General features: G+C 41.8%; 2 protein-coding genes across 6 annotated transcripts in view; one reads left to right on the top strand and one right to left on the bottom strand.

The window, feature by feature from the left end:
- The window catches only part of BABAM2 (BRISC and BRCA1 A complex member 2), a 391,146-nt gene extending 389,042 nt beyond the window's left edge, over positions 1-2,104 (bottom strand). Inside the window, exon 1 of one of the 3 annotated variants that reach the window (XM_032391489.1) lies at positions 1,985-2,104. The gene's annotated coding sequence lies outside the window, so the exon portion shown is untranslated. The remainder of the gene's footprint in view (positions 1-1,984) is intronic. The other 2 variants (XM_032391491.1, XM_032391490.1) reach the window with 2 other exon arrangements.
- Positions 2,105-2,142: 38 nt separating this feature from the next.
- The window catches only part of RBKS (ribokinase), an 82,500-nt gene continuing 69,409 nt past the window's right edge, over positions 2,143-15,233 (top strand). For 2 of the 3 annotated variants that reach the window (XM_032391492.1, XM_032391494.1), the window contains exon 1: positions 2,227-2,569. In XM_032391492.1, the coding sequence (XP_032247383.1) occupies positions 2,481-2,569 (89 nt within the window). In that variant the 5' untranslated portion in view covers positions 2,227-2,480. The other variant, XM_032391495.1, reaches the window with a different exon arrangement.

Here is a 15,233-nt window from a genome sequence, read left to right as displayed (position 1 = left end):
CAGCCACTTAACGGATGACCTCCCTCCACCATTCCAATGTCACTACAAAGTAAGAATAAACATCTAATGCCCTGTATTATCAATCATAAAAATCATGCTGTACATTTTTATAACACTACCACTTGCAAAGAGCTTCCAAATACATTATTACAGTTGATCATCACAATCCTGGGCAGTAGGCAGGTATTAGAATTCCCACTCTACACCAGATAAGGATAACTTCTGTAATTTGCCTTTGAACAGCATACTAACCCATATTATCATTTTGAAGCTTATTTTTTTCCTATTCTGCGACATTTCCATTCTTATTTCTATCCACTGATGTCACAGTTCTTGAAAGGATGCTTATCTAGATCATATGCAAAACACAGAAATACTCATCTGGAAAAAAAGCAAAGATCTCACCTACATTACAAAATTATTCTTCCATGCTTTTTTCCCATAATGCCTATCATTCTTTTACCTCTCATTTCTATGAAAAATGGAAAAAGAATCAACACATTCTGAAAAATCAACTGAGTATCAGGCACTATATTACCCACCTCTACCTGTAATTTCATTTACTTTCCCCCAACAATCCTGTTCTCTATTATTGTTCCCATTTCACAGATAAGAAAACTAAAGCTCAGCAAGTCTAAGTTAACTTTTTTAAAGTCACAAACATAGCAAGAATAAAGATCAGAATTCAAATCCAGATCTCCCTCAAAGTCCACTATACCCATCCTCCTCTCACATTAAGCATGTATAATTGCAATCACCAAAGAGGAAGGCATCAAAGTCATCTGTTTAAGTGTACAACTTATAAAATTGGAACAGAAAAAAATTATGAAGTTGAACTAATGGTTGCTTGACCACTAGAAACACGTTTGACTACAGCTGGTCTGCTGCCAAAGCTGGCCTGAAATGATCGACCAGTCAAATGCTACAGGGAAGAAACCTGCACAAAAGCCAAACTATACTTAAGGTGACAACAACCCGTCCCAATTCAGCAACTGTCAGGACCTTCAACTAACACCTGAAGGAATGAATTTCTTTGTTTCAGAACAGCTACAATACTATTTTTTGACAGTGCAAGACTTCCTGCAGCGTTAAAATCTGTTTCAACCGTAAGTGTAGTGACTTCTCTAAGACAGAGGGGAAATACTCCAAAACCATAGGTCACCAAATAGCCAAAGACGATGGTTCTTTGGTGTGATCCTTTTGAGCCAGGGACATGGATGGGGGCTCACCCACAATAGTGGCTTTTACACATCACAGTTCTATAATAGATCCCAGCTAGGCACAAATTTACAGCAGCCAGCCTCCCCTGAATGCTAGTTGTGCAATTTATATTTCCTGATTTTGAGATATTACAGAAGGAAAATGTAGAAATACAATTTTTACAGGGTCTGCTGCTCGAACAGGTTCACATAAGGTCCTCGGATGGGCAGCCTGGGGACTACAAAGACGTCTAAGGCATGGTCCAGTATCTCGCAATTAAGATGGGATGACAAACACGGAAACGTGTGCCCTGCTGACGTCATGGAACGGAAAGGGGTGGCGTCCTGCTGCGTCACCTCAACGTCATACAGCGCACGAGGGAAGTTAAGTGGGGAAGCAGTTTCTCCAGGGGCAACATTCAAGAAAAACAAGTCGGCTCAGACCCAAAGAATGACCACCCCACTCTAGGGGCCATCTAAAAAGGGATACTCTCCCTTTTCCCAAACTGTATGGTCCCCTCATCAGGCGGACAGGAGAAAGGAGTCTGAGGTTATTGAGGGAGCAGGGGGCGGGCTAGATACGCAAAAAGAGCAGCCTCTGGCCTTGGGGGGACTCGTTCTTGCGGGGACCAGCATGATGGGGATGAGCAGGGCATCTCTGGAACGGGGGCCTTCTCTATAGGAAGAGGCGGCGAGCCCCGGGCATACTTAAACCACGGTCCTGTGCACAGGCCACCTGTGCGACTCGGGATCCAACCTCCCCGCACCAGCCCCAGTCCAGGTACCTGGAACTTAGTCCGATCGGTAACCGGCGACTACGTGGGGGTACAGGTTACCCGAGCGCGCCCCCGACTGACGCACCGACCTGCGCGCGCACCGCGAGCCGGATGCGTGCGCGCCCCCGCACGTCCCGCCCCGCCCCCTCTGCGGCCCGGGAGCCGGGCGGCGTGCGCGCCCCCGGACGCACCGAGCCGGGCACTCGGAAAGGCGTCCCCGCAGTGCCTGAAAGGTCTTTCCTCCGCGCCGGTCTCGTGGGTGGCGAGCGGCATGGAGTCTGGAACTATCGGGAGGGCTCTGTAACGAGAGGTGGTGCAGGGAGACCGCGCCGGGAAGAACAGAGGGCTGTTGGGGGCGGGGTTATTTCGGGCAGTCAGGTGGGCGACCCGCAGAGGCGTCTGGAAGGCCCGCGTCGTTAGGGAGCGTAGAAGCGGCGTTTCTGGTTACAGGGTTGGACAAAGGGCAAAGGTCAGCCTCTGGGTTGGAGAACAGCTCCTTTGGGCCATGGCCGCATCTGGGGAACCCGGCCGGCAGTGGCAGGAGGAGGTGCCCGCGGTGGTAGTGGTGGGCTCCTGCATGACCGACCTGGTCAGGTTAGTCCGGCGCAGTACGCAGAGCCTGCGGTCGCGGGAGGGGGCGGACTGTGCTTGGCACCGGGGCTTTGGCAATGGAGAGTGCCCGCTTTTGGGGTGAGTTACAGGTTTCCCTAGCCCGCAGCCTGCCTCCCTGGCGTGGAAGAGGCAGAATTTGAGTTGGTAAAGGTAACTGTCAAGTTAGGGAACGTAGAGGCCAGGGTGTAGTGGAAGCTCTTACTGTTACTAGAAGTGCCTGCAAAGACCTCCGGTTTTCTTGACCAGTTTGTTGAACCTGTCCCCTGACTAGCCTAAGTAACTTTGGTCAAGTCATTTTATCTCTGAGAACGTGCCCGCCTCCCAGGGTTGTTGTGAGGACAAAATGAAGGAAGGTGTTTTGTGAACAGTGACATGAACCAGGTTGGGTATTATTCGTCTGAACTTGAATGAGTGGAGCAGAGGTCAAAAAGGCGATCGATCAATCACCCTTCACCATATTGACTGTTGGCATTCCTGCAACAGTTCGTATTTACACCTTGCTTTTCAGTATTGTATGTATCAGTATATGGGTTATCTTATGGTAACCCGAGTGTGAATCAATAAAAACCCATAAACACAATGTTTACAACGATAAAAAAAACAATGATCAAATAATGAAAATATGCTAAGTGAAAATAGGTTGGATGGAGAGATCCCTAATTTTTCTTTTTTTAAAATGAAAATGGCGGAGTGCCTAGCTGGCTGGGTGCTAGAGCTCTCAACTCTTGATCTTGGAGTTGTGAGGTCAAGCCCCACCTTGGGCTTAGAGCCTATTCAAAAATAAAAAAGGGGGGGAGGGAGGAAGGGAAAATGGCTTTTTTAATTATAAAAATATGTTCATTGTAAAAAAAAATCATATTCCAAGAAAATTCTTACCATTCAGATTGCTTCCATTTAATATTTTTGTGAGTGGCTTTTCAAATATACTGTTTTTTTTACATTATAAAAATTAAAAATGATCACACATGCCATAGTTCAGACCTCATCTGTCCTGCAACCTTGCTTTTCCAAAGGACAGCAGAGAGCCTGGAAATAAGTAAAAAGGTCTTGGGAAAATCAAGTCACCAAATCTCTGCACCACCTATGTTTTACCTAGAAAATAGCTCTAGGGTCTGTATGTAACCAATTTAGTCTTATGTTGCTTAAAATATTTATAAGCTAGGTTAATCATATTTCCAGACCAAGAGTAGGAAGGGGGAGAGACTGCTAGGGGCAGGTATAATGATTGCTGAAAACATACTTTTATAGGTGCAGTGGCAAAAGAGAAAGCTAAGCAATTTTCCCATGCACCCTACCTGAATAAGTGTCAGGTTTAAAATTCAGAGCCACTTTCTTCTTAAACTAAGTCTGAGCTTTCTGTTATGCTTGACCATGAAACATTAAGGATAATTATACTTTATAAAATGAATACTCTTCATACTTGGGGGAGAGTGGAGTGTCAAAGGCTCATGTAACATTTGTTGGGATTTTAAAATCTTATTGAAGTAGAGGAATTTGGGGTGCCTGGATGGCTCTGTCGGTTAAGCGTCCAACTCTTGATTTCAGGTCAGCTTATAATCTCAGGGTCGTGAGATCGAGCCCCACGCAAGGCTCTGCACTGGGCATGGAGCCTGCTTAAGATTCTCTCTCTCTCCCTCTCCCTCTGCTCCTCCCGCCCTCCTTCTCTCTCTCCCCGTCCCCTTTAAAAATAAAGAGCTAGAGGAATTTAGAGATTATTTATCCCGGCCCTTCAGTTCATAAAGGAGTAAACTGAGGTCCAGAGAAGTAAGAAACTCATGTTGTATATAACCTTTCTAATGTCTCTTCTCTCGCCATTTTCTTTCCTTTGTAAAATAACCAGGTTTCTACTTCTCATGAATCACTAGTAAAAATTTTACTCCCTTAGAGACTGCCTCACGGCTTATCTGCAAACTTCTTATGATTGCTGATTACTCCTGCCTCTGAAGATCTTTACAAAATACCTGAGTATAGAATTTTTATTTAAAACCCTTTATCTGTGATAAACTTGGGTCCAGCTTTGCTAGTTATGGTACATATCATGATTGTGTTCATTTCCGCTTGCTGCCGTAACAAATTGACAAACTTAGTGGCTTAAATAATACAAATTTAGTACAGTTCTGGAGGTCAGAAGTCTCACACAGAGCTCACTGAGCTAAAATCAAGGTGTCTGTAGACTGCGTTCCTTCCTGGAGGCTCTAAGAGAAATCTATTTTCTTGCCTTTTCCTGCTTCTAGAGGCTTCCCACATTCCTTGGCTCATGGCCCCTTCATCTTCAAAGTCAGCAATGGTCCATCAAGTCTTTCTCACATGGCATCACTCTGATGCTCACTTTCTGCCTTCCTCTTCCTCTTCTACATTACAGGAACCCTTGTGATTATATTGGGCCCAAATGGATAATTCAGGATAATATCCTTATTTTAAGTTAGCTTATTAGCAACCTGAATTTCTCTTGCCATGTAATGTAACATTCACAAGTTCTGGGGGTTAGGAATGTAGACATCCTTGCGGTGGGGCAGGGGGGCGGGAGGACATTATTCTGCCTACCACAGTGATAAAGCTTAAAGTCAAAAAAATCTTAAAATACTTAGAGCTTGGGGGATCATTGAAGCCCATCAGTCCATTCTCCACATTTTACAGGTGAGCTAACTAAGAGACTAGTTAGATGACTCACCCAAAATCACACAGCCAGTTAGTGTCACAGTGAAAGCTGGAAACCCACGTTTCCCAAGCTTTATCTTTCCATTATAGCATTCTGCCTCTACCTCTACCTCTGGCTGGTATTTATTGCCCTTTTCATCTGCAGTTCATTTGAAAGCTTATAGTGTGTGCATTCATTGTTTACTTTGTAAGCTGATAAAGGAGAACAACTAAGGATTTGTAATTTTCAAGTCTAAAGATGGTATCTTCGTGACTGTCCCTTGCTTTATTTCTTAGTTTAACTGGCACCAACTTAAGGACACCCGTGCCTATACTGTAGAATCACTTCAGAAATAAAACTACTTCAGTAACCAAGCCCTCTTGGACAGTACCCAATCCAATTCACTTTATATATTACATTACTGTGTGCCAGACACTGCTAATTAAATCAATGAGCAACTTTTTTTTATGTCTAATTTCAGTTTGCTATGAATAGTAAGCTCTGTGTACTAATAATTTTAAAATATCATTAGCTCATCCAACATGGCAAAGTGAGCATTATTTAATAGCCACCTATGTTTATCATTATTCTCTTCTTGAACACTCATCTCTGAAGTTCCACAATGCAAAGATAAATCAAGCTTGTGGAAAATTAAGTCAGAGTTCCTCCAAAGACAGAATTCCATGAAAACCCAACAACAAATAAACTTCGTTGGAGATTAAGCTCACAGATCTTTGTTAATCATGCTTTCATTAATAATCTTTATTTTTTATGACGTGTATCACCCATCTTTTATTCATTCGACAGATATTTATTGACTTTGTATATATGCCAGGTACTTCCCTAAGTGCAGAGGATGCAGCAGTGAAAAACACAGCCAAAAATCCCTGCCTCGTGGAGCTTCCATTCTAATGGAAGAGACCGTATCAGTAGAAATAAGTAAAATGCATAGTATGTTAGATAAATGCTAAGGAGGAAAATAAGGCATGAAAGGGAGATGGGAGTAGTAATTTTAGGTGCTTGCCCACAGAAAGCCTCACTAAGAAGGTGATTTTGAGTAAAAACCTAAAGGAGGAAAGGAAGCCAGCCATATAGATACTCAGGATAAGAGCATATGCAAAGACCCTGAGGTGGAAACATGCCTCATATGATCAGTGAACAACAAGGAGTCCAGTGTGGCTGAAGAAGAAAGAATGGGAGGGGGGAGGGCAGTTAATGATTAAAGGATGTTGGGTCATACCCTGAATAAGATGAAAAGCCACTGGAGGGTTTGAGCAGAGGGGTGACCTAACGTGATGTACATATTAATATCATCACTATGGGGGCTGTGAGAACAGACTGAAGGAAGGCAAGGGCAAAAAAGGGGAGACCAGTTCAGAGCTGTTACAATAATCCAGGCAAGAAATGACGGTAGCTTGAAAGCAGTCCAAGTGGGAAGAAGTGAGCATCTTTTGATTATATTTTGAAAGCAGAGCTGACAGGATTTGCTGAGGACTACAGATGGGTCAAGGATTACTCCCAAGTTCTGTGGCCTCTGCATGTGGAAGGGGAAGCTGACTTTTGCCAAGAAACAAGATTGGGAGCAGAGCAAGCTGGCTAGGAAGAGGGCAGTATCAGGAGCTCAGGGTGGACATGCAAGATTCGAGGTGCCTGTTAGACATCCAACTGAGACCGTCAAGAAGACAGATATAGGAGTTTGGAGTTCAGAGAATAGGACCAGCTGGAGATATAAATTTAAGAGTCATCAATGTATCGAGGATATTTGAGGTCGTGAGGCAGGATGAGATCACTGAAGGTCTGAACTCCTAGGGCACTCCAACATCTACAGCATTGTTTTTTACATAATTTATCTCCCATCTCCCAGTCTCTCTGTACCCCTAAAACTTGCTTTGAGACAAGCTCAATACAAAGCCATGTTTACATTTCCATGGCGATAGACTATGATGCCAGCTAAAACCCTGTGTTATCCTTTTACATGCTCCAATTAAAAGTGATGGCTTGAGAGATAAGGCTCATGTTCAACCAAGCATCTAAATTTAATCCTTGGCAAGTCAGGAAATGATTGCTTAATTCTTAAAAGATTTTAATTGGATGGTGGAATAAGTGAATTTAGAAGCTTTTCAATCCAAAGTGGATGAAACGTAGGACCTAGATTACTTCAAAAAAAAGCCAAAAATATAGACCATACCTAGAAAAGGTTACATTTGTCTAACATACTGCATAACCTCTAACCTGCATTCCACCAGAAGCCTCTTGATTTGTCATACTTGGAACAGAAAAATCTCTTCTGCATCACAATTTCAGTAAAGTAAAAGCCAGAGGAATGTTGACCTGAGGAGTGTCATGCATACCCAGTGGTAGAGGAATATCCTTTATTATCCTTTCTGCTCCTTAAATTGGTCTTGAAAGTTGCGTATCAGTTACCCACTCTTAAATTAATATTTTGGTAAACATGTTTCTGTCAACCAGATTCCCTAACATCAAAAGAGATCATTCATGGGAAATTTGCTAATTTTGATCCCTTTGCGGTAAACACCTTAAAAAGTAAACTGCAAAACAAAACAAAAAAGTAAGCTGCACATGACAAAGCAAGCACACTACCATGTGGTATTACAAACAAGTTCCTTTAGTGATCCGTCCCTTTTCCAGCTCTTCACGCCCTAGCGTCTGCACTCTTGGGAGAGGACAGGGGTGAGCTTCGTGATGAATGTCTGTCCAGTATTTTGGTTACTTGTGTACACTATTGAAAGACTGGGACTGTGCTAAGTGCTAGGGATACTGCAATTAGTAAAACATGATCCTTGCTCCAGAGAAACTGCTAGTCCAAAGAAGACAGACACAAAGAGAGATGATTGTAGTGTGATGCGGTTAGCGCCTGCAGGTTCTGTGGGAGTACGGGGAAAACTGCCTGGATGGGATGGATGCCTCCTGAGCCAAGCTTTAGAAAACAAGCAGGTGCTAACCCAGCAGAAAAGAGGAGGGGGTACCTTCTGGCCAGCTGGGATGACACAAGGAGCAAAGTCAGGGCCGTGGGAGTACATGGAGCGTGCCGGGGACAGCCACTGCTGGGTCCGTAGAGCATCAGAGATTAGATGTTACAGAAAGGTCTCATCAGCCATGCTAAGGTGTTTGGGTTTCATTCCATAGGCCCTGGGAACTAGTGAAGGGCTCAAAGGACAAGAATGATATTTCACGTAGCTCACTGGCTGCCAAAGTGAAGATAACGCCTACTCTAACCCATCTTACAAACGTTATTGTGAAGTTCAAATGTGATCTGTTCTTGATTATTCATGATGATGGGAATGTGAAAGAAGCATGAGCACCAAAACCCAAAAATTGTAGATAAGTTAAAATTTTTAATAATTGATTCCAGAATACATTATTTTTTTGTACACTGATTTATCTTTCTAATTATATTTTGCTTAGGATAAAATTAATTCCATTTGTATTTCTTTAACCTACACCAGCAGATGGCAGGAAGAAGTAGCCTAGATAATTACAATGTGGTGACAGAAGTCATTTTGAAATTTAAAGTTTACTATAATTAATTGGCAAAATAGAAAATAAAATACCGGTTTTGTAGTTATTTGTCACTATTCATACTTGCCTTCTTCAATGAATTAAAATGTTTCTCATCAGGAACTTCAATGAATGCTTTAGTCTCACCAGTTCCCTTTCTGCTCTATTTTTCTGCATCCTGATTTTCCCACATACCTTATTGCATCCTCTAGTTGTCCAGTCCCCTCTCACTCATCCCCCTACACACATATTTCTCCTGCCCTCTCCTCCCGCACGTTCTAGCTCCAGGATTAGCTCCTTCTCTACCTCTCTATCTAAGCTTCTCTTCCTTGTCCAGAACTTTGCTCAGCTGGGAGGGAGGAGGTCTGTGTATAATTATTCAAAAAGATTGGTTGACATCAGATGGCATTTTAATTTTTAAATATGTTTCTAACTATTTGACCTATATGCCTCTCCCAGTGCCTTCTGTACTCATTCTACAATCCTGTGTCAGAGGGATGAAGGAGGATGCGGCCCCTTTTTGTTTCCTTTATTCAGGCCATATTGCTTTTTAATAACTGGTTTACTTTTCTCCCTGGGCTACGCTCGTACACAGCACTTCTGCACTGCTCTTGCCTCACTCTGTGATGTACACAGGCATCTGTCATCTCAGCTATCTCTATAAATGTCTTTCAAGGTGTAGACCATCCATTCAAAAATATTTACTTCTGGGGGCACCTGGGTGGCTCAGTCAGTTAAGCGGCCTGCTCCTGATTTCCACTCAGGTCATGATCTCAGGAACCAAGCCCTGTGTCAGGCTCCGTGCTCAGCAGGGAGTCGGCTTGAGGATTCTCCCTCTCCCTCTCCTTCTGTCCCCCCCCTACCATTTGCGCTCTCTCCCTCTCTAAAATAAATAAATCTTCTAAAAAAAAATATTTACTTCTGACCATGATAGAGTGACTAGTACCAGACTTACCTTCCCACCAGAAACCACAAGAAAATGGGATATATAAGGGACAAAATAAATGAAGCAGCTGTTTCAGTCAGATGTTAGACAACAGGCATGTTATCCCGACGAGAAAGGAAATAAACAGGTGAGTTCCGGAGGCGCATTACTAACCATGGCACAGCGAAAAGAAACTCAAGGAAGTATGGCAATATCAGTGCGTTGAGAAAACCGAGTTCATAGCTTAGGGAGACTAAGGTGGGTAGAATTTGTGGGAACATGTATTGGAGAGGAAGGAGCTAATCAAGGAAGGGTCCAGAAGTCTGCTTAGGAGTCCCCTTTAGTCTGTTGCTAAACACTACATGGACATACATAGAGACTCCACAAAGCTGGGCCACTACTAGAGAGCTCTAAGCTGAACATCTCCCAGAAGTTACACAGGAATGGGAGGTATTGCATTCTATTTGGCCAGAGACATTATTGAACCCCTGGAGCATTCAGTAGAGATCCCAGAAGGACCACAACTTAGTAAAAGGGGTAAACTTGCCCTAAACTAAAGGCTATTCTAAACTCTCCCTAATAAATCTCAAAAGCAATCCTCAAAAGGACCAAACAGATGAGTTACTTAGCTGCCCAAAAAAAGCAAAGTTCAACCCTTTGAAAAATACAACAAAATTAAGACAACAGTGTAACATTTGCAATATTCAGCATTCATTCAAAAATCAATAGCATGCAAAGAATCAAGAAAATGTAATCCATAACCAATCAAAACTGACATAGAGAAATGGTCGGGATGGTGAAATTAGCAGAAAAGGATTTTAAAAGGGCCATTATAAAATGCTCCGTGATTTAAAGAAAAACATGAATGTAGTGAGGAGAAAAGTGGGAGATACATAAAAGAATGAAATAGAAGTTTAAGAAATGAAAAATGCAATTTTTGAAATGAAAAATTCACTTGATGGGCTTATCAGTAGACATTACAAAAGAAAGGATCAGTGTACTTGAAGACAGTAAGAGAGATTATCTAAATTGAAGCATAGAGGAAAAAATGACCAAAATACAGTCTTCATGATCTGGGACAGGGAGTATGTCATTTGTGTAATTGGAGTCTAAGAAGAGTAGTTGAGGCACAAAAAATATTTGAAGAAATAATGGCTGAAAATTTTTCAAATTTTATGAAAACTGTAAATGTATAGATCTATGAATTTCAATGAACCCCAAGCAAGATAAGCATACTGTAAACCGCAAAGCACATTGTAATCAAATTCCTGCAAACCAATTATAAACAAACTCTTAAAAGCATGGGGGGGGGGGACCCAACGTTACATATAAGGGAACAAAGATTCATTGCAGGCTTCTTGTCAGAAATAATGCAAGCCAGGAAAAAAAAAATGAAATCTTTAAAGTGCCTAAAAAATAAACTGTAAACATAGAATTTTATATCCTTCAAATATGAAGGGAAATAAAGACAGAAAAACAATAGCTGAGAGAATTTATCACCAGAAACACGCACTACAATAAATACTGAAGGAAGCTCTTTAGGCAGAACCGAAATGATACGAGATGGAAGCTGAGATCTACCCAAAGGAATGAAGAGCCCCAGAAATGGTTAATATACCGGCAAATACAAAGACTTCTTTCCTCCATTTCTTAATTTCTTTAAAAGGCAATTGATAGTTTAAATTAAAACTAACAGCACAGTGTTGTAAGGTTTATATCCTACAGAAGTAAAATAGGTAACAATACTAGCACAAAGATTAGGAAGGGAAATGGAAGAATAAATTACACTTATAAATAAAGTGGTAATGCTTGAAAATAAGCCATATAAGTTAAAGATGCTCATTGTAAACTTCAGATCAATCACTTTTTAAAATAGAAAAAAGGGAGGGGCGCCTGGCCGGCTCATTCGGTGAAACACAACTCTTGATCTCAGGGCTGTAAGTTCGAGCCCCACATTGGGTATAGAGATTACTTAATAAAATCTTTAAAAAAAACGAGTTAATAACATCAGTAGTGAAGATGAAATGGAATACAATTAATCCAAAAGAAGATAGGAGGGAAATAAATGAGTATTATAATGTCAAGACAGTGCTATTGATCTGAAGAAAATCGTTGGAAAGCCATGAATGTTCTTCCCATGAATGCTCTCACATTTCTGCATCATCAGGACTTTCTGAGCAAAGATCACTAGCACCAGGATTAAAGAATGTTTGAATGGCAAACAAACCTTGCAAGTCAGAGACTTTTCGAGAGATTTATGGACTTCTTCCTTGAACACATTTATTTACATTCTAGGGGCTGTAAATCTAGAGATCTCCCACCCCTTCGCTCCCCTGAGAGGATTCGTTTATATTACAAAGCCAAGGTCACTAGGCCGTGTTTTCTCCCTCTCCTTCCCCACCCCAGAGGGGAGAAGTAACAGCTGTGTCAGCTTTTATATAAACTCCCAAGAATTCATGATTTGGAAGTTCCTCTCATGTCACCCTGGGGGAGATTGGGACACAGAGAGCTAACACAATTATGAGTAATTAAAAAGCTGTCTCTGATCCAGAAACATAGTATTCCTTGTCAGAATGCATGAATACTTAACAAAAATTAGGAATAGGGACATCTCCTGTAAGGTAGTCTGGGAAGGCCTCTCCAAGGAGGTAACATCTGAGCAGAGATGGGAAGGAAGGCAGCCATGTAAGACCATAACATACTCCTCTTTATTGGCTCTCCCCGTGCCTAGCACACTTTTTCACACAAGCAAAATTTAAATAAGGTTCAAGGATAGGACACTCTGAAAGGCTGGCCACTTGTGAACAATATTCTTCGTATCTATTCTATAAATTCAAGGATAGCTACATCTTCAGGCAAAACTACTTTTTAGCCCCAGACTGGTTAGCTAGGAAAAATAGGACTTAATAATCAAAATCAGTTTGTTTTTTAATGGTTTAAAGCATAATTCAGCTTTCATTCCCTTAAATAAATCCTATGTCTGCAAATTTAGGGTTAGGAACCACAGAATGAAGATTTGAAGCTGTTTTTTTGTTTTTTTGTTTTTTACAGAGCTAGAAAGAGATCACTAGGTTGGTTTGGAAATGACACGCATTCCTATAAATGTGACATACACAAATGCTGAGCAGAACAGATAACGGCTGAAGAGTACAGGCAATAGGAATAATAAATGAGTGTAATGAATTTTAATTGGGCAATAATAGTACAATCCCCTATTCTAGAAGCATACAGGGTGTCACAAGCTTGCAGCCAGAAGAAAGGATGGAACGCAAAAAGCCAAAAAGCAACATATCATTCCTCGACTTTGGGCTGGAGCCGGGAGAGTGTGACCTCTTTGGTCGAAAGACTTCTCATCCCTGTTTCACCAGGTCATTCCTTCCTTTGGTATGAATCATCGCTGAGAATCTGTAACAAGCACATCATTGTCAAGAAGCTAAAAGCAATTGATTAGTTGTTCTGATAACACCTGTCAGTGAAATAACTCCGAGCACAAAACCCAGGCATTTAAGGAGTTGACAAGTATTATTAAACCTGTTTTGCAAGAGAAGAAGCTGGTTCAAAGAGGGAAAAGCTGTCAAAGGTAATACAATCAGTAAGTGGCTCAGGCCTGCTGCCTTGCGCAACTAGGCTCTAGCCACGTGACCTCTCAGAGCCCAGAAGACTGCGGGGCCATCTGTGAACATTTAGCAGTGTTTCCTCCTGCGCAAATTTAAAATGTGACATTTTTAAAGCTACGAATTTGTTTTAAATTCAAATATATTTCTTATGATTGGTTTTCTCTGTCTGCGGTTTCTCCCTCATTCAGAAACTTCACTCAATTTTTAATTTTTAAATGGTAGCAACAGTGTATTACTACCAGTATACTGCTCCCTTTTTATTTTCCTTTTAACCCCTTGCCCGTGGCACCCTGCTAAACCTCATGTCTGAATTGGGGCAAATCATATTAATGCTTTCATCGAGGGGATGGTGCGCTGTGCAGGTCCTTTCTTGAGCCAGACCTTAATTTCATGATTTTAATAAGGAAAGAGATAGGAAAGCCTAGTTCAAGGTAAATTAGGATTTATAATTCGGGAATGCTTCTGCCTGTCTGTAACTTTCTAGTTGCTCTCAACTCCGCTTTCCATTCCATTTACTTTAAAAAAAAAAAATCAATAAAATAAGCAGTAAACTTAGTCTGGGTTCAACAGAAAGGTCACAAGGCAAAGGTCTAAGAGCATATAATCTGTGCACGGCTATAATCCAGGGAGCAAGAAAAGCCTATACAAAGATGCTTGATGTGTTTAACTGGTTACCTGCTGCGGACAGCCGGGGAACTATGACCAAGGAACAGAAACCCTGGAATGGAAAGAGAGTGGCATTGGGCAAGGCTGTGTTGGGTTGCACCTACGAGGAGCCAGCTACCAGCCCAGGTAGCTGGGAAAAGATGCTGAGAAGCCAGATGAATCTCAAGTAGTAACAAGTGGCTTCCCATAATGCACAAATATATTCTTGTTGCGTATACCTCTGTATATAAAGTAAAACATGAACTTTCGCTCCCTCTCTCCACCCTTTTCATGGATACCTATCATTAACATTTCACTTTCTGTGCATTTACATATTATGAGAACATATACATATATCTTTTTATCTTTAAAAAACATGAGTTGTGGTGCTCCCCTCTACCTGTTAGATGCTGCCCGATTCACAAATCGCTTAATAAAACCAATTTGATCTTTAAAAGAAAAAAAAACATGAACCAGATCATAATAATCTTGTGCTCAGACATTTTTTTTCCACTCATATATTGCTTGCATTAGGGTTAGGATTTATTACATTGTCAGCAAGTTGCTTTTGTCCCATAGAGGTAGACTGGAAAACACCGATTTAACATTTGTTGAATTAACACATGAATGAAGAATGATAGTCTGTTTTCTAGTTAGAGTTCCTGCTTATAGGAGAGGAGTGCTGCTAATACTTGTGAATGCAGTGGGCAGGGTCTGGTAACCATGGGATTGTCATTGCCAGACAACTGAACATCCCCACCAGTCTCCTTCCCATTCATCAACCCCGCCACATCCGCATTTCAGAAGTAGGAAATGGAAGCTACCCAGGGGAGACACAGAAAAGAGAGGTGGAGGTGAGGGGCTAATTTTCCCTCTTCCCTTCTCACTTCTTGGCTGAGACCGTGGTAATAAAAGACAGATTAACAAGAGAAAAACAAACAAATGTATTAACCTGTATGCCCCAGGTATACATGGGCGATGCCCAGGGGAAAAGGAGTGACTCTCCAAGGTGATTAAGAATTCAACCTTCTTGATAGGGAAGGGCGGTGGGAGGCCTCTTAGGGGAGAGTAAATGACTTAGGAAAGATGAACTGGCCCTCAGTAGACTAAATAGGAGGTATGACGATGTTTGTGACGTTTGTCTGGGTGTGGTGTTGACTTCTCGTCTGTGACAGGAGTCCGTCCTTGCTGGTTGATGAAACTCCCAGGGAGGGGATTCATGGCTGTTGAGTCTTTTTGGGGGACTGGTCTTGAGGCAGATAAGGGGCAGTTCAGAGAAAGCCTCTCCCTCCATTGGCTACT

The sequence above is a fragment of the Phoca vitulina genome, unplaced genomic scaffold (genome assembly GCF_004348235.1).
Source record: "Phoca vitulina isolate PV1807 unplaced genomic scaffold, GSC_HSeal_1.0 scaffold63, whole genome shotgun sequence".
Classification (NCBI taxonomy): domain Eukaryota; kingdom Metazoa; phylum Chordata; class Mammalia; order Carnivora; family Phocidae; genus Phoca; species Phoca vitulina.
The sequence above is the reverse complement of the archived record's forward strand: the minus strand, read 5'-3'. Positions and strand labels throughout refer to the sequence as shown.